The sequence below is a fragment of the Dermacentor silvarum genome, chromosome 4, assembly GCF_013339745.2.
Source record: "Dermacentor silvarum isolate Dsil-2018 chromosome 4, BIME_Dsil_1.4, whole genome shotgun sequence".
In the NCBI taxonomy this organism is placed as follows: Eukaryota; Metazoa; Arthropoda; class Arachnida; order Ixodida; family Ixodidae; genus Dermacentor; species Dermacentor silvarum.
Window position 1 is genome coordinate 124,421,153 of NC_051157.2, and position 18,143 is coordinate 124,439,295.

Genomic DNA, 18,143 nt, shown 5'->3' on the forward strand with positions numbered 1-18,143 from the left:
CAAATATTCTACCCCCCCCCCCCCCCCCCAAAAAAAAAAAAAGAGAAAAGGATGTCAGTCAGCTCATCCGCTTTAGCGTCATAGTGCCTCTCGTCGCACCGGAATTGTTAGGGAGAAAAAAGCTTGCGCGTAGACGTTTCTCTTGCAAGGGACCATTGCAGCTGCAGTTCCACAATGGCACCTATGACACATGTACTACAAAAGCATCATGCACAAACGTTTTTGCAGATGTACTAAGACTGCATTGTCTGCGCACATTGTTCGAGCATACCTTGTTCCGCACAATTACTTGTATTGCTAGCACCGGCAGGCACGTGATCGTCTTTGCAGTGAAGCGGGTGCATACATGATGCGCCAAGCTTGTGACAACTTGCGGAGTTGAACATTTGAGCGCTCTTAAGGATCAGAAGAGCAAAGAAAATTGTGAGTAGTTCAATTCACTTGACAAGAAAGAAAACTAGTTTTCCTCAGCTCACTATATATACGGCGCGCCAGCTAACGTTAGCGAAGCTGCTGGAAGAAAAATATCATCTAAAGAAGACAGTGCAAGGTACAATGTTTGGACCTACGGTGTTCGGTTGTCAGACGTCTGGCCGCAGCACACCGTAGTTCTTATAACCATACCTCACGCTGTGTTCTTTTTTTTTTTCAATTTTTTTAGCAGCATGGCTAACGTCAGCTGGGACACATGGTATGTAGCTTTAGTGCAATATGAACCCGTTCAGCAACAGCGAATTGGTGAAGATCGTCATCAGTGCATCTAATTAACGTCTTGGAAGAAGTTGCTTCATTGCGTTGCTTCTATTGCACATTAATAAAGATGAACATTCGGCTTCAGCTAGTTGGTAAAATATTACCAGTGCTGCCTGTACTTTATAGCCTATCGTTGTCGGATTCTATTGCGCGTCATTTTACTCGTTTACACCAAGGTTTCCGACTACATTAAGAGTGGCTAATGTTTTCTCATACGCTCCTTTAGAAGACAGCGCTAACGTATTTTTTTATTCATTATTGTAAATGAACCATGTTAACCGATTATTCTCATTAAAAACGCGTGCGAGAATTATACACGGTGATTGTCAACATGATCAAATAGCCGAACGCTTCTAGAAAGCTGTACACTCTATTATAGAATGATGCATCTCAAGGTGTACATTTGTTGTAGTGAGGATCATTAGGTAGTGTTAGTTGTTGCATTTTATAGTTCCGCAGAAAACAGAGCTGTTGACTAGCACATGTTTAGTGGTGGTATAGTCCGAGGGCTCCACCAGTGCATCTAAGCCAATCCCCTCGATTTAAACTTTCAGACACCTCAAAGTTCCAGCGCGACAGCCCGAGCATTTCGAAGACCTATAAAAGTTGGTGTTGGGCAAAGAAAGCGGCTCGCAACCCTGTTTCGCGAGCAGGTCAGCTAATATCAATGAATGGGCAATTGAATAATCGATTTAATGTGTCCCACAAAACGATTAATCTTCATTGATGTGCACCTTTCATTCAATCGACTTGATCAATTAGGCATGTTCAATTAATCGTTTTCGAGAGTTAGACAGGAGTGGCACGAAAATTTTGAAATCATAGTGGAATGTTGGTGCTTGAGCAGGGACTGCGCGGCTGTGGTAGAGCGACTGTCGACTGTTTTTCCGAGCACCGAGTGAGGCGGAGCCGGCCGCTTCCCCTCAATTCCCCGACGCCGCCCAAAGCCGGAGGCTTGAAATGCGCTCGCAAATCAACGCATACCATAGAAACCCCGTTGTTGATCGTCGTGCCACTCCCAGTCCAGTAAGGACGTGGCACAGCATGTGCGCAGTTTTGGAGCATGTACTTTGATATTGCGATGGAGTTCATGTCAATCCCAGCAAATCTATAGCGTCCTAGCATCTATTCTCGCATGCTGGTTGTGCAGCCATTCAAAGAAGGTGTCGAGTTCAACCAAACATTCCAGTGAATTGACATTCCTTCGACCTGTAGAAAAGGGCATGTGGCTTAAAACCTTAAACCAGTAATTTTCTTTTCCCCTGTGTATTGTACACTTCAGATGGACTTCACTTTTCACGTCTGCCATTTTTCTTATTTCTTGTTTACCTCTACTATACAGGGATTCAATCGGGCCATGTATCTTATTTAATTGTGCACTAAGTGCCATTTTATAAAACATATTAAACCAAGTTAAAGGTTATCCTTTATCAATGTTTATACACTTGTGTTTCAGACTTTGTTCCACCTCTCAAACACAAAATAGGGTCCTACAAAAGTAGATAACTGTGTTTCAACTTTTTTCAAAGTGGCCGGCAATAATTTCAATTAATCAACTAATGGATGAAATCCCCGTACATCGAAAGCGATTAATCGACTAAGGGCTAACAGGATCAATGATTAATCGTTTATAGAATGTAAACATTGATCGACCATCCCTAATCGCGAGAGCACGCACCTGTTTTATTGACGCTGTTGTATCGGCAGTGAAAGTTCGAGCCAGCGAACGCCACGAAGAACGGGTGAAAGAACAAGCGGAAGCAACTGGTTCCAAGGCCTTTTATTCAAAGAGTCGTTATTCGCCTCGCGCCGTCACGGCACTGACGCCTGTTATGTGAGAAAGCGTTTCCTCGCCAGTATCTTTTATTGCGATAGCAAGCAATTATATAGACACTCCAAGCGGATTTCTACTGTCAGTGTCGCCGTGCTCGTCGCCGTAGTCGTCGCCGTCACCGTGAGGTTCTGCATAAACTCCAATGGCGATAAAATCGTCACCGCGCGCTGTCTGCTGTATGTGCGCGTCAAAGCACGTGAGGGACGCGTGCTTTCACGGGGAGCGAACGCACGGCGACGTCTTCCGTCTTCCGGCGACGTCTTCCCGCGGAGCAAACGCGACGTCTGCCGTGGCACGAAAGGCAGTGGGGGGATGGGAGGGAGGGGAAGCGCCGTTTAGCTACGGCACCAAATGCCTATCTTGCGACCGGGCGCAAGGGCAACTGGAATCTCGCAGGCGAAAGGAGGAAAGCTGAAAAGCAGCGCGGGAGGGAGGGAGGGAGGGCGTTGTGCTCCCTGATTGGGCTGCAGAATTAAGCGTCTCTTCCTTATGTATAATAAACACCAGTAGTAGTGCGGCTTCTGCTCTGCGAGCAACTTATACTTCGCGCGGCAGCGGGTGGTCGCGCGCATCGTATCTTGAAAGCGATCGGCAACACGGCTCCTGCTTTTGTATGCGCTGTGATTTCGACTCTCAGTTTCCGTTGAAGCGATAGACCGCGTGAACCTTTGCTCGCTGCTGCTGGGGCGCTCGCTCACGCCCGCGTTTTGTCAGAGGTTGTATGCGGTTATCGAGTGTGACCTATTCATGTTTGCTTGTGCGCGCTGACACCATGCTTGTTAATTCAGTTAGTAAGCGAATGTGTCCAAGTTTATGCGGCTGATAACACTACTATTCTTACTGCGTGAAGCTCTCTACGAATTTGCTATCGCAATTGATGCTTCGCCTTACGGGTTATACTGCGACAATTTTTGCTAATATTTGTTGGCCGATACTCTTACCGTTTCCCAATGAAATGTTTTTGAGGAAGAACTGGCGACGAACCTTACGGACGACCGTGTCGCAACGGTGGCGGGACGAGGCGAATATAAGGCTGTTGTAAATCAGGTGAAATATATAGGTTGCCCGATACATATGAAGCTCTAGTATGTTGAGTTTGCCCCTAGACGGGCGAATGTCTGTGAAGAGTCGACGCAGCCGTACCGAACAAACAAATCCTCCTGTTTATTTGTGTCAGTGCAGTATGGAAAACCTAATTCTCGGTTTTTACGTGCCAAAGCCATGCTATGATTTAGAGGCACGCCGTAGTGAAATGCGGCCGCCGCCGCAGGGATTCGATCTCGCGACCTCGGGCTTAGAAGCTCAGCGCCGAAGCTACTAAACTACCACGGCGCGTATTACAATATACACACAAGAGCAAGAGCTATACTGAATGTACCTTTTAAATCACATGTAAGTTCCCTATTTTCAAAATACCGTATCATGGAAGTAGAAAAAAATATATGAATTCCGTATTCTTAAGTCCTATGAAATGCAGGTAAAACAAAACAATATGTTGCTTAGAGTCATCGCAAACTTACATGAAAATCCCGCAAATTACCGAACACGATGTCATGAACACTGGCACGTTCCACACCCGCGCACAAATTATGGATTTCAAACACTTAGTTATGCACTACCATATATTTTAAATAGGTTTAAAATGACGAGGAAAATATAACCACCTCTTCTTATTCTTTTAAAAGCACAGGAGAACTTTTTTGTTCTAATGTAATATAATATTGTTTGAGAAATTGCACTAATAATAAATGTCTCGTATGGTTGTATTTCTACTTTTGTTGCTGCACTGTACTGCTTTATTCAGTTTTTTTTTCTTCTTTTTTGACGACATTGTAATTATCTGCTGTCTAACCAATGTACTCTGTCTTTTCTGCCCTGCTGCCAAACACAATAGGGATATGGGAGCTTTGTCAAGCTGCTTTTTAGCGGCTTTTACTCCCATACACCTCAAACATGTTGTATGTAAACATGTTGGAAATAAATTCAATTCAATTCAATATGAGGGCTTCGAAAATATTTCTTTATTTGCTAGATGACCCTAGGCGACTGAGTGTTCTTCTTGAAAGAATAATACGGACTACTATAGCTGAACCTACACTCTAGTATTAGAACAACAATCCGTTGAGTCGCCTTGTCTAAGAACCATACTGTGGTATTTCTCAGAAATATTTATTGAGCATGGCTGCAATGTTTCATAAAACGCTTGTCGTCAAGGGCGCGTATGAACAATGACAATTCCACATTCATGAAGTAACAGATGCGCTCCATTCGCGTGCACCATTCTGACAAGGGGTTTCATTGTGCCTCTGAAGCCCTCTTTTTAGTTCCTATAAAATGCATCAAATAATTGCCCATGTTTCTGTTCTAGTACATCTGAAACACATCTACTCAAACTTCTCATTATTCTCGAGCATTCAAGTCTAGCGATGTACACGCAACTCTTTGTTAAGCTTTCACGCTGGTAGCACATGACCCAGTTCGATACACTTGTGCTCAACGACTGGGGCGAGTGGCCTTGAGATGGCTCTATATATCTTTCGTGAAGTGTGCAATAAATCCGTGAAACATGCAATACTTTGCCGCTCTTCTTATGGTTATGCGTGTTGTAGGCATTGCTAACCATAGTTTAAGTTACTGCAGTAAATTGTGTGGCTTAGTCATATGATCCCTATCGGTAGAAGTTCACAATAAGGCTTGCGGACGCAAATGAATAGTGAGTGACCTGTGCAACTTCGAGAAGTCACATAAAAATACCAAAGGTTAACAAAAATGAGCACCATTGTCTCATGCTTTTTTTTACAAAATACTGCAACATAGGTTTTCCTGTTTAAAAGTGCGTGCTCTAATTTTACTTTTGTTTTTCCAGTATGCGGGTAAATCAAGATGCACTCATTGCTTATGGTGCTCGGCAGCTGTGTGTTCCTGGTCTTTTTCTCCGTGCAGGTTAGCAAACCAAACTTTTTCTGGTTATCCACCTTGCCTTTGTTTCGCTCTCCTCTCTTTGCATGCATTGTAACAAAGCGTAGGCTACGTATACTCTGTATATATATATATATATATATATATATATATATGTGTGTGTGTGTGTGTGTGTGTGGGTTACTCTTATCGGGATTAATTGGCTGTACGAAGGCACCAGCATTCAAATTTAGTTTTTGGAGTCAAATGCTTGTTAGCAGAACATACATTAGGAAAAAAAAAGACACATTTTACACTGGGAATGTCATCATCCGCATCGCGAAGGGAAAGTTACGTTGCCCGATTTTGCAGCAGGGTGGTTACCGCTACTAGGAGCACCCAAAAATTCCGTGTACGTGTTGTGACGGTGTCCTGCGAGGACTATGAAATTCACTTCGTTTATAGTTAGAGGGGCCATGGGACATAATAAGAGTGACAGGCTGAAAATTGTTGAAGAGCGTCGCTTAGTTAGGGGCAAAATGAATATTCTGCCTACCTCCTTATATTTCTTCGGATGCAACTATTTTGTTCTCTTCTGTAGGTCCTTCGATATCAGAACACAATGTAGGCTGTATGATGCGTAAGAACCATCCCGAATTATATATCGTTACCCTATGAGCTCACTCCGTCGTGTGGGGCGAAAAAAAATATAACTTTCAAGCAAGGCTTTATTTGCGATCGTTTTCGGACTTTAGTGGCCATCACTACTGGAGGCTGCTGCAGTCTTTCTCGAATAGCTCCCATATATAAAAAGGAAAATAAAATATTAAGACAACAACTTATGCGCCCGATAGTGGGATCGAAGCAACGTCCCCTATCACAGCATCCACATGCAACATCATACACAGCAACTTAACCATTAAGCCGCAATCACACGAACAGTTATATCGCGCATATGCCTACCCGCTCTTTTAATCGCCACTTATCTCATAGTGCGTACAGAGCGCGAGAGCATAATGCGTGCGCGCCAGTTTCTTTTTCGCCAGAAACTGAGAAATGAAATTGCGAACCTATAGCATTGGATGAGCCGTTTCACAAACGCTTCGCTTGATATAGATTTGAGCATGTGCTTTGAACTTGCATAAAGATTTTTAACTCTCCTCATGGAAAAAAGGTAACATAAGTTAATATAAGTACTTCAAAATCAAAGTCATAGTTCACAGTGACATAAATAATTACTGTGGTATTTCGAAGCACATCAAAAGGATAATGTTGCAGGAAATGCAGTAACACATTGTGTGCACTTTTCTGTTTTTACAGGGAGATGCTGCAGAAGGTCAGTTTACAAACTCACCACTTTTTCACTAACTTGCAATGTATTGTGGAGCATGAATTGTTAGGGGCCTACTGCTTGGTGAACTGCTAAAACAAATATGTAAATTTCGCTTCAGATATCGACGTTATGTATTGTGGCAGGAACGTCGTAACATTGGATGTGTGTGATAGCGGCAACCTCCGCAAGTCACATTAAAAGCAGAATTATCACTCAATTAATCCTTGCTTCGATTTGCTGTTCAAATGTGTTGCGTAATCCTAATTCAATAGATTAAAACAGTCAATTACCAAGGCGCTACGAAAAACATTTATTAGTGGTGTGCCGTGGGTTTAGCCCACGGCACAGAGGTGACAGAATTTTGAACAAAGGTGCGAACATATTTATTGTCGTGATCGGTTGTCATCGTGACGAGAGGTAAGCACGCACATTTCAATATCTCCTCTGTAATTAAATGCGTCGGTCACCTAAGACAATGAAAGGTTCATACCACCTTAAGCAATGGCTCATACCCTGGTAAACGCGGCCTCCCTATTACGACGACAGAAGGGAAATTCTATGCTGGAATAATAAGCCGCAACGGAGCCAGGTGTGGAGGAAGATGACGACGCTCGCGCCATTACTGCTGATGATAGTTGTCCCACAACGGAGCCAGCTGTGGAAGAAGACGACAACGACGAACGCACGAGCAGTGGCACGAGCGCGTTCGCGCGGTCGCGCCGAGGGGCGCCAAGGAACCACGTGCTGAAGAAGACGACGACGCTCGAACCATTGCTGATGATGACAGATTTTTGCACGCCGGACCCAGCTCTAGAAGACGATGACGACGAACGCGTGCGCAGGGGCAGGAGCGCGTTGACGTGGTTGCGCTGAGGCGCCAACGAGCCAGCTGCGGAAGAAGACGACGGTGCTCGAGCCAATGCTGATGGTGATAGTGTTTGCACAGTGGAGCCATCTGTGGAAGAAGATGAGCGCACGAGCAGTGGAACGAGCGCGTTCGCACGGTTGCACCGAGAGGCGCCAACGAGCCAGCTGTGGAGAATGACACGATGCTCGAGCCATTGCTGATGATGATAGTGCTTGCACACAGACGCCACGGAACCCCGGATCTTAGCCATATACAGCTTCGCTGTAAAATAGTCCGGCAGAACTACTCTCACGACGAATGTCTACGTGATTAGCCCTGATACAATGTAGCGACACACCATATTGCCACCACAGAGCCGCGACACCTATGCACTGTGTCTGCAACAGGATTCCTCGCTCGTGTTTCCCTCCGGACACGCCACGCCATCTAACGGTACCACCACGAAATCCGCGCTTGGCAAATGTGTGAATATATATCGAAACAAGATAGTCCGAATATATGTCACGTGGGCTCGACTCCAGCCTGCACAGGAGAAAATTATATTTACTTGTGATTGAACAGGTTGCGCCTATCCAGTGGGCATTTACCCATTGACTCAAGGGTGCGTCAGAAAAGTTCAATAAAGATCAGAACATACTCAGTGGCACCTACCCATTGACCCAAGGTGGAGTCAAGGAGGTTCAATGAAGAGCGGCACATAACTGACACATACCCAGAGGTCCAAGTTGGTGTCAGAAATGTTCATTGAAGTGTGGCCCATGTCCAGTGGCCCGTACCTCGCAATGCATGTTGGCGTCAAAGAGGCTCATTCAAATCGGCACATATCCAGTGGTATAGCCAATGGCACATGTTTGGAGGAAAGAGGATCATTGAAAAGTGGTAAATACGCAGTGTGATATACCTGGTTTCGCAAGTTCGCGGCAGAATGGTCTGAGACATCTTCCTTATGAACAGTAAGGCATTTAGACACCGTAAAGTGCCTCATGTATCATAAGAAAGCTTATCGCATTCAAATCGGCTCAAAGTGACACGATGGAACAGCAGCTGGGCTTAAGCCCTGGTCCGCCTTTTGCTCAGCCGAGAGACTGGTTGCATACTAATACGATCCATGAATTAGAGATATAGTTATTCCTGTGCAAAATTAAATGCTGCGTATAAGAGATTTCCTTAAGCAAAGATGTTAGACAGGCTTCTTGAAATGCTCTACCTGAGGAGTGCTGTTACCTACCGTATAGACTCGTGTAAGGGCCGCACCCCCAACTTGGAAGCCCAAAATTGGAGAACAAAATTTCAAACGGAGAAGCAATGTTGCCCGATGCCACGCGCGAGCATCGGCGGATGCTCGCGCGCTGCATGCGTCCGCGTGTCACTACTAGATGGTGAGAGTCCGGGTGTGCACAAGTAACCGGCTGGGCTGGCACCATTTTGACCAAGACATTCGGTCCCATGTAAGAGCCGCAGCTCGTCAAAATTGTGAAAAAAAGTGCGGCCCTTACACGAGTCTGTACGGTATAGAGACAAATAGGCACTGGTGGTTTCTAAGCAGAGTCACTAGCTGTCGCTAGTAAAGATTCCAGAGCAGCTCATTTTTGTTGTTTGATGCTTATTCACCCAACACAGAGGAGAGGTAAGCTACATAGAGTCGTCTGTCCCAATAGACAGTTCAGAAATTGTGGCTGACTATTTTTCTGTAAATATTCCCACATGAGCAACAAACAAATTGTGAAACAAACAAGCAAACCAACAAATGTATTAAGAATACAAAAATGAGGTGTAAACAAGAAAATTAACAATCCGGACCAGTGCAAGCAACCCATACACACCAGAGTTAGGTGTAAGTTTGTGTACGTACATGCACTAGTATACGCTTAATACAAGAATGTCTTTATTTCAAGTAGCTAGCCCTAGCATCAAACACTCAATTTACATAAAGCTCCTAAAAATCTTCAAATAATTCCAATTATTACGGCTACAGTGAACGAGAACACTCGCAGGCCTCTCAAGGCACATCGCTCGGTTTTCTCTGAAGAATGTGTGGTAGGCAGCGACGCTTTAGCATTTTTATCTAAATCATAAGGACACCGCCTGAGCAATAAATTGACAGACACTAAGATAAGTAAACCAAAACATCCTGAAGGTTATCGAGGCTGTTTTTCCTAAATGTTATAAATTTCAAGAATTATCTATGGTAAATACCGCAATTTTGGTCATATACAGAATAATCAGGGGTGGGTATTATTGCACAAGAAATGGTAGTGCATAATTGGCCATTATTAAATTTGAATAATTAACTGCGTAACAAATTATTTGGGGCACATATTTCACATGACAAAATTTCGCCTATGAGTGCGAATTCTGGAGCTAGAAATGTTTTTGATCTTTGTCTTCTAAGTTGTGCGACGAAATCCATTGTTGTTCCTGTTAAAGTTGTCTTGCGATTCCGCATTGGCTCTGTTAAATAACTTCAATGGCAAAACCTGCTTCGCGTGCCTGAATCTTGGTGGCACGCATTTCCAAATTCGTGCTGTGTTCAAACTTCGTTCCAACAGGAGATGCATTCATAACTCGCAATCCTCAATTCCCAACTTGAAATGATTGCACTAAAGTGATTACTTAAAAATAGACAAATCAAACCTTGGTATTTTTCAATGGCACTCTTCTGTTTCACCCGTGGTAAGGTGCGCCCTTTCGGGTAATCAAGATCAAAGAGAAGTGTGTTGCTGCTGAGGAAATTTACCAGAAAAAGGCAATGTCAATCCTATTAAAAACACAAGGTCTATGTTCCCTGCAGCACACTTAGGGGAGGTAAACACATTACAAAGCCCCATACAAGGTCCGGCTCACTTTTCCGCCGGATGTGAACGTACACCGTGGATGATGTACAAATTATGAGCTCGCATCCGCCCCCCCCCCCCCCCCCTTACAGAAAAAAAACGAGGAAAAAACTGTGGCTCCAATCATATGTGTCAATGACTCTCGCTTCTAGTAGGTTTGTAGTGATTGCTAGTAGAACAAGTGTCAGACATTCATTCATCTGGTAACATCTAGGTCCATCTACTACCGAACAAGTGCTGCCCAAAAACACGACCGATGGGCCGAGTGCGGCAGGCTCTGCAGGAACGCGGGTACTTCCGCAAGGTGAGCAGTTCCTTCTTGTCTGTTTATTACTATAGGAAGCTGCTTCTTTATTAGCAAATAAATGCACCGTGCGTAAATGTACCTGTGAGAATGAGACGCATGAACCACAAACTTTATTCTGGGAGGACCGCAGCGTCTGAATCAACAGCGTCAGGCTCGTCGACCAGAGGCGCAGCGTCCAAACGAGAGCGTTTCAAAACGTGAGCTTTCAAAAGATAACACTGTTGCCAGCTAATCCCTGGTGCCACCATTACCACCTCATGGCGATACTGCCATGAGGCATTGTGCTGTGTTGGCACCCCACAGTGGTACCACTGGTACCGCACTGTAAAAACGCACGGGGGCAGCACCGGTATACCGATACCAGCTGGTTGCGCCTGTGCACCAATGCTGCGACAACGACGCACATTTTTAGACTCCCCTATCTCCGGTATGAGCCCACGAAAAAGGCTAGAAACATACCCGACACAATAAAGATGCGTTCAGTCGCCAAGAAAGCTTGTATCTTAAAACTGTTTGCATCTACGTTAAATATTTTACTTCAAAACACATACAAAACTTGACCCTTACACTTATCTCTGTTCTACTTAGTGTCTGATTTTGCACTTGGTATAATTTTTGCCGAAATTGTCGGACGGTTTGTGTTTTTTTGGCATTATGCGATCAGAAATATAAGTACGCTGTGTGACATACATTACATCTAGGTTGATTTTTCAAGTTTAATTCGTCTATGATGTACGCTCCTTTGTAATTAGGTACAGGTATCCCGCGGGGCTTTAACATATGATCACGTATTGGGGGATTACGTAAACATTCCATTATAAGTCGGAGGGGCAGTTCCTTTTTTTTCTGGGGGGGGGGGGGGGGGGGGAGTACTTGAGATGGAGGGTGGCGAAGGGCTTCGTTGTTGTAATTTTAATTGGCATGCTATATCCAACCAGGCAACGTAGTCATATGTGTCAATGACTCGCGCTTCTAGTTCTTTTGTAGTCATTGCTAGTAGAACAAGTGTGAGAGATTTATGCGTCTAGTAACATCCAGGTTCATCTACTGCCGAACAAGTGCGGCCCAAAAATACGACCGATGGGCCGAGTGCGGCAGGCTCGCCAGGAACGCGGGTACCTCCGCAAGGTGAGCAGTTCCTTCCTGTCTGCTTATTACTGTAGGAGGCTGCTTCTTTATTAATGAATAAATGCACCATGCATAAATGTACCTGTGAGAATGAGGCGCATGAACCACAAAATTTATTCTGAGAGACGCGCAGTGTCTGAATCAACAGCGTCAGGCTCGTCGACCAGAGGCACATGCAGCGTCCAAATGAGAGCGTTTAAAAACGTGAGCTTTCAAAAGCTAATACTGGTGCCAGCTAATCCCTGGTTCCACCGTTATCACCTCATGTCGATACTGCCAGAATGTGTTGGCACATCACAGTGGTACCCCTGGTACCACCAGCACCCGTACCGGTGGAACCACTGATACCGCACTGTAAAAACGCACGGTGGCAGCACCGGTACCGATACCAGCGGGAGCGCCAGTGCACCAATGCTGCGACACCGACGCATATATTTAGATTCCCCTATCTCCGGTATGAGCCCACGAAAAAGGCTAGAAACATACCAGACACAATAAAGATGCGTTCAATCGCCAAGAAAGCCTCTATCTTAAAACTATTTGCATCTACATTAAATATCTTACATGAAATATATAAAAAACTTGACCCTTACTCTTATCTGTCTTCTACTTAGTGTCTGATTTTGCAGTTGGTTTAATTTTTGCCGAAATTGTGGGACGTTTGTGTTCTTTGGCATTATGCGATCAGAAATATGAGTACGCTGTGTGACGTACATTTCATCTTGGTTGATTTTTGAAGTTTAATTCATCTTTGATGTATGTTGCTTTGTAATCAGGTATAGGGATCCCGCGCGGATTTAACATCAGCGTCATCATCGGCCTTTATTTGTGTCCAATGCCGGACGAAGGCCTCTCCCTTAAATCTCTAATTACTCCTGTCTGGCGCTAGCTGATTACAACTTGCACGGCAAATTTCCATACTTCGTCACCCCACCCAGTTTTCTGCCGTCCTCGAACGCGCTTCCCTTCTCTTGGTAACCCTTCTGTAACTCTAATGGATTGAACGTATGCTCATATATTGATGGTTTACGTAAACATTACGTTATAGGTCGGAGGAGCAGTTTCTCTTTTTCCCGGGGGTGGGGGGAGGAGGGGTGGGGCTCCGTTGATGTAATTTTAATTGGCATGGTATAGCCAACCAGGCAACTTAGTCACATGTATCAATGACTCTCGCTCTAGTAGTTTTGTAGTGGTTGCTAGTAGAACAAGTGTCAGACATTTATGCGTCTAGTAACATCCAGGTCCATCTACTGTCGAACAAGTGAGGCCCAAAAACACGACCGATGGGCCGGGTGCGACACGCTTGGCAGGAAAGCGGACACCTCAGAAAGGTGAGCAGTACCTTCCTGTCTGCATATTACTGTAGGGGCCGGCATCTTTATTAGCAAATAAATTATAACGACAACACACTATAAGACACCCACTTCTGAATCTATCTGAACATTGTAAATGGAGTGGCCTTCAAATGCACGCTTCCATTACCATGAATGAGTATAAACAAATACGCCTATTTCAAGCTCAGCGTTGAGTGAAGCCAGGCCCACGTGAAACCAGCCACACGCGCACACACAGTGTTGAATGAAACACACACACACACACACACACACACACACACACACACACACACACACACACACACACACACACACACACACACACACACACACACACACACACACACACACACACACACACACACACACACACACACACACACACACACACACACACACACACACACACACACACGCACACACACACACACACACACGCACACACACACAACACGCACGCACGCACGCACGCACGCACGCACGCACGCACGCACGCACGCACGCATGCACGCACGCACGCACACACACACACACACACATACACACACACACGCACACACAAATACGCATCATGTTAAAATGAAACTTTTCTTTTGTTTACAGCTGCCGTTACCGCAGTGAATATAACACAGAAGGCGCAAGCATTCATTGACGTTATGAATAGGACATGGCACGATATTTCGTCCTGGGGTATGACTTCACAGTACTCTTTCTGGACCGGCAAGCACAATCTGCATAGAGAGTGAGCTGATATTCTGCTTTTCTATCTGTTTTATTATTCGATGTACTTAGCAAAATGCAGTATCTACTAACTGTGTCTTATTTAGTAAAATCTACACAGCCTAGGTTGTGTAAAAATCTATAGATTTCTACACAACCTATCCCTAGGCTATAGCCTAGGGATAGATTTCCTCATCCCCTTTGTAGAATATGCGTACGAAAATTTGTACTTATCTCTGGGAAACATCATCATTAGCAAATTCATATGGGACATTCCCAATTAACGTTTGTTTCTTTGTGCCCACTATTACATTCTAGTGAAAGAAAATAAGAAGCACTAAAACCAGTAGTATAGAAGAAATTACGTAAGGAATCAATCAGCAACGCAACAAGCAGACTTGGAAATTTTTTATCTGTTCCCCATTCCAATGACACCTTTTCTAGCCCGTTGTCGTGATTTCATGACATACCGCTTTTGAGGTTGTAGATCCAAAGTAGACGTTTAAGCTACACACTGTACTCATTTTGATGTGTTGTGTAGTTGTCCAGCAAAAATTTGTCCGCTTGTCACCATCTGTAACTCAGAAACGAATGCTTTCCGCACAGTGTTTCTAAAGAGAGTAACGAGAGTGAACACTGAAAAAAAGAGGAGCGGCTGCATAAACTGCATTCAGTTGAATAAACTGAAGTCGCCACCCTGCAATACTGAACGTTTTACAGACTGCCATAGGATGCGGGACAATTCAGCTTTCAAGTCTCGTTTGTTCAATGCAAAGATAATTCGCAAACAATAACTATCATCATATCATAACTATCACCATATGCAATGCTGAAAGCAAGGGAAACTAGTTATTTCCATAACAAGTGTACCTTGCGAAATCATGGAACATGTCATGTACTCGTACGTAATAAATTTTCTTGATAGCAATAACTTTCTCCATCCTTCAGAGCACGGTTTGCGCAAAGGCCTGTCATGTGGTTAGCTACCTTTCTTGACCTACATTCAAATCTTGATATTAACGCTCAGACGGATATTGCCTTCCTTGATTTCTTCTTCTGTTTTCTGGGGTTTTACGTGCCAAAACCATTTTATGAAGTAGCCGATCAGCGCCTAATAATAAAGCTTTCTCAGTTGTGCTTGCACCAAGACGTCTTATCCTGGATAAATGAATTTTTAGTAACCACTCACAGGCCGTCAATATTGACCGCACCCGCCGGGGTGGCTTAGTCAGCTAAGGCGTTGCGCTGCTGAGCACGAGATCGCGGGATCGAATCCCGGCCCCGGAGGCCGCATTTCGATGGAGGCGAAATGCAAAAACGCCCGTGTGCTTGCGTTGTAGTGCACGTTAAAGAACCCCAGGTGGTCAAAAATTAATCCGGAGCCCTCCACTACGGCGTGCCTCATAATCAGAACTGGTTTTGGCACGTAAAACCCCAGAAAGAAGAAGAATATTGACCGCACTCTTTCAGACTTTCTTCTGATAAACATTTGGCATTCCCCAAGGTTCGGCATTAGGTACCCTGATGTTCTTAATATACATAAATGATCAACCATTGCATGGTACCTCTCAGATTCGAATGTTTCCTGACGACTTGTTATCTACCAATCTATCAGTAACATCATTGACCACATTTCGCTGCAACAAGTCTAAACAGCAATAACGACGAGTCTAATCACTGGTTAACGGTAATAAACCCTGCAAAATGTAAATCAATGTCAGTTTCCCGCACCTAAAATTGTTGCTACTTCTCTTACACAAACATCCCCATGGACGCCGTGGACGCATTCAAGTATCAATGCGTTACTACCAGCCATGGCCATGATGCTCGCATGTAGCTAACATCCGATCATCTGCCAATAACATCTTAAGATTTCTAAAACGTGGCCTTCGCAACGCCTCTCAACGTGTTCAATTAGTGACTAGCATGTAAGGCTAGTCGGCAAAAACTCCAATAGGCATTATCCCTATGCAATGCTCACCATATTTACCCCCCCCCCCCCGCCAACAGTTTACCAGAATCTACACAGAACGGCGCCAGAAGGATAATGAGTTCGACATACTCGTATGATATACTCGTGAAGCGTGACATCATTAAAAACATAATTTGGCTTAGACACGCTATGTCAGTGGTGCCATGTTGCGAGTTTATCGTTATTTCACAAGTTCTACTGCATCATTTCAATTGACCACGTGCTTAACATTCTACCACTTTCTTACTTACATTCTACCGCTGTGCACTAAATGTTGCGCATCCACGTGCAAGTACTGTCACCTTCTGGCCATCATTTTGTCTTCGCACAGCAGCAGACTGGAACGGCTTCCCCACCACGTTGCTGCCATCACTTCATCTGCCTTCATGGACGAAATATGTGCTTTGTAAATAATATTGTGGACAACCTTTACTTCAATTTTGTGTGTTCCAACCCCTTATGTAATAGCCTGCAAGGTGTTTTTAAGGAAATCAAATGAAAATGAGAAAGGCATGCTTTTGTGCTAGAGGGCCGTTTCAGTTTTCCCTAAACGGGTCTAGAATTCTCGCTCGTGGTAGCAAATGATGTGAACGTAAATTTTGATTTTCTTACCTCGCATGCAAGGATTTGTAACGGAGATTCGACGATTTATCTTCAGGGGAAGAATTCTGTCTATAAGAGGCTAAATTATAAGTTCATTAATTAATCAGTCAGCAATGTTGTAATGTAACCTGATAAACTACGCAGAATTGTAAAGCAAACACGCGCCGTAAATTTCCCTGCTCTTAACTCATCTACCTCTCACAAAGCAGCATCAGTAGATCATTGAGTGCGGAGTTGAAATCTGGGGCTCATATTTTCATATTTTCAACATCGTACACTGCAGCGCTGTTTTTAGGTAGCTTTAGGAATTGTTCTTTGCAAGGCCTAACCTTTTACTAATGACAAGTCGGCGAACGAGCGTGAAATATGTGCAACGTATAACGCATTTGTAGGCCTCACAACTTCTGAAGAACACCGCTTCGAGTCTTTGAGTTGTGAGCTCTCTCGAACGGGATCACTCCTAGCTGCTCGAATGGACAAGCATACTGGCGAGCTACGCCTTTCTGAACGCCGGGCGCAAGGCTAAATTTATCTTCGATTCCGTCATTCGTGGCGCGACAACGGTGTCATCTGCGCACGTGACACATCCATGATCGAGTAATGGCTTTATTCCTCTACACAACCGCATTAAAGTGAGGCGCGTGCATGGCTGCAAAAATATTAGTGATTAAGGTATAACATGTTTTCGTTAAATCGATTTCAGAAAGCCTTTTTCGAGCCTTTTTAAAAGCGGTTTCACGTCAAAATATTTTTTAAAATTCATTTTTCCTGTGTGCTAGAATCGTACGAAAGCCGTTTTTGAAAGGCTCCTGAAATATCCGTCATAACTTTGGTACGTTTTTTTTTTATTGTTGGGGTCAATTTCGACATTACCGCTCTCTATTTCAGGCGCCCAATTTCTGCTCACGCTGGAGTCTTCGAGTGCGACAATGAGATGTCAGACGACTTCGACGATGACGTCAAGATGGCTGTTTTTGCCTGGTATATTCCCCAAAAAATATGCAGCCCTGTACCCATTTATGTGAACGTTACAGTTGCTGAAGTCTCAAACGGAGAACTTGTTGAGAAAAATATGGCTTTGAACTTCAATGATAGGAACATAATAAAAAGAAAAACACCGCCTAAGAAGAGAAGACGCCGAACTAAAGGCCTTAAAAAAATCGTTGAGGTAAGACTTATGCAAGCTATTTAGTCATGCATCAGCTTTTCTAACGGTTGTACTTAAATGACAAGTACAATTAAATTTCACTTTAGCTCAATTTAGTATCAATCGGTACCTAACGTACACAACTGAACCGATCTTGGCAAAGTCACAGAGCTGGGATTTGCATAGTTTTTTTTTTGTTAGCAGCCTCTAAACAGTACTTAAGCAGAACATGCGCGCCCGAAGGTGGTGTGGCTATGACGTAAGTCCCAGCACGCTGGATTCAAGATAGCTGCAGCGAGCTGAATGCCGGGCACTCGGCTTGTCTCGCGTCACCAGGCCTGGAGAACCACATAGACAGATCAGAACACGCGGCAGTACCAGCGCCTAGGGCTAGAGGGCTTGCCGCCCACCC

General features: G+C 44.3%; 1 protein-coding gene across 18 annotated transcripts in view; it reads left to right on the top strand.

Annotated features, from left to right (window-relative positions):
- Positions 1 to 222: 222 nt before the first annotated feature.
- LOC119450613 (uncharacterized) overlaps positions 223 to 18,143 on the top strand; it is a 151,926-nt gene continuing 134,005 nt past the window's right edge. The window contains exons 1-8 of one of the 18 annotated variants that reach the window (XM_049666039.1): positions 223 to 423; positions 5,454 to 5,530; positions 6,806 to 6,821; positions 10,735 to 10,824; positions 11,866 to 11,955; positions 13,197 to 13,286; positions 13,893 to 14,031; positions 17,473 to 17,752. In XM_049666039.1, coding sequence (XP_049521996.1) covers positions 5,471 to 5,530; positions 6,806 to 6,821; positions 10,735 to 10,824; positions 11,866 to 11,955; positions 13,197 to 13,286; positions 13,893 to 14,031; positions 17,473 to 17,752 — 765 coding nt within the window. In that variant the 5' untranslated portion in view covers positions 223 to 423; positions 5,454 to 5,470. Of the gene's footprint in view, positions 424 to 5,453; positions 5,531 to 6,805; positions 6,822 to 10,734; positions 10,825 to 11,865; positions 11,956 to 13,196; positions 13,287 to 13,892; positions 14,032 to 17,472; positions 17,753 to 18,143 lie in introns of those variants that run through there. The other 17 variants (XM_049666040.1, XM_049666043.1, XM_049666052.1 and 14 more) reach the window with 17 other exon arrangements.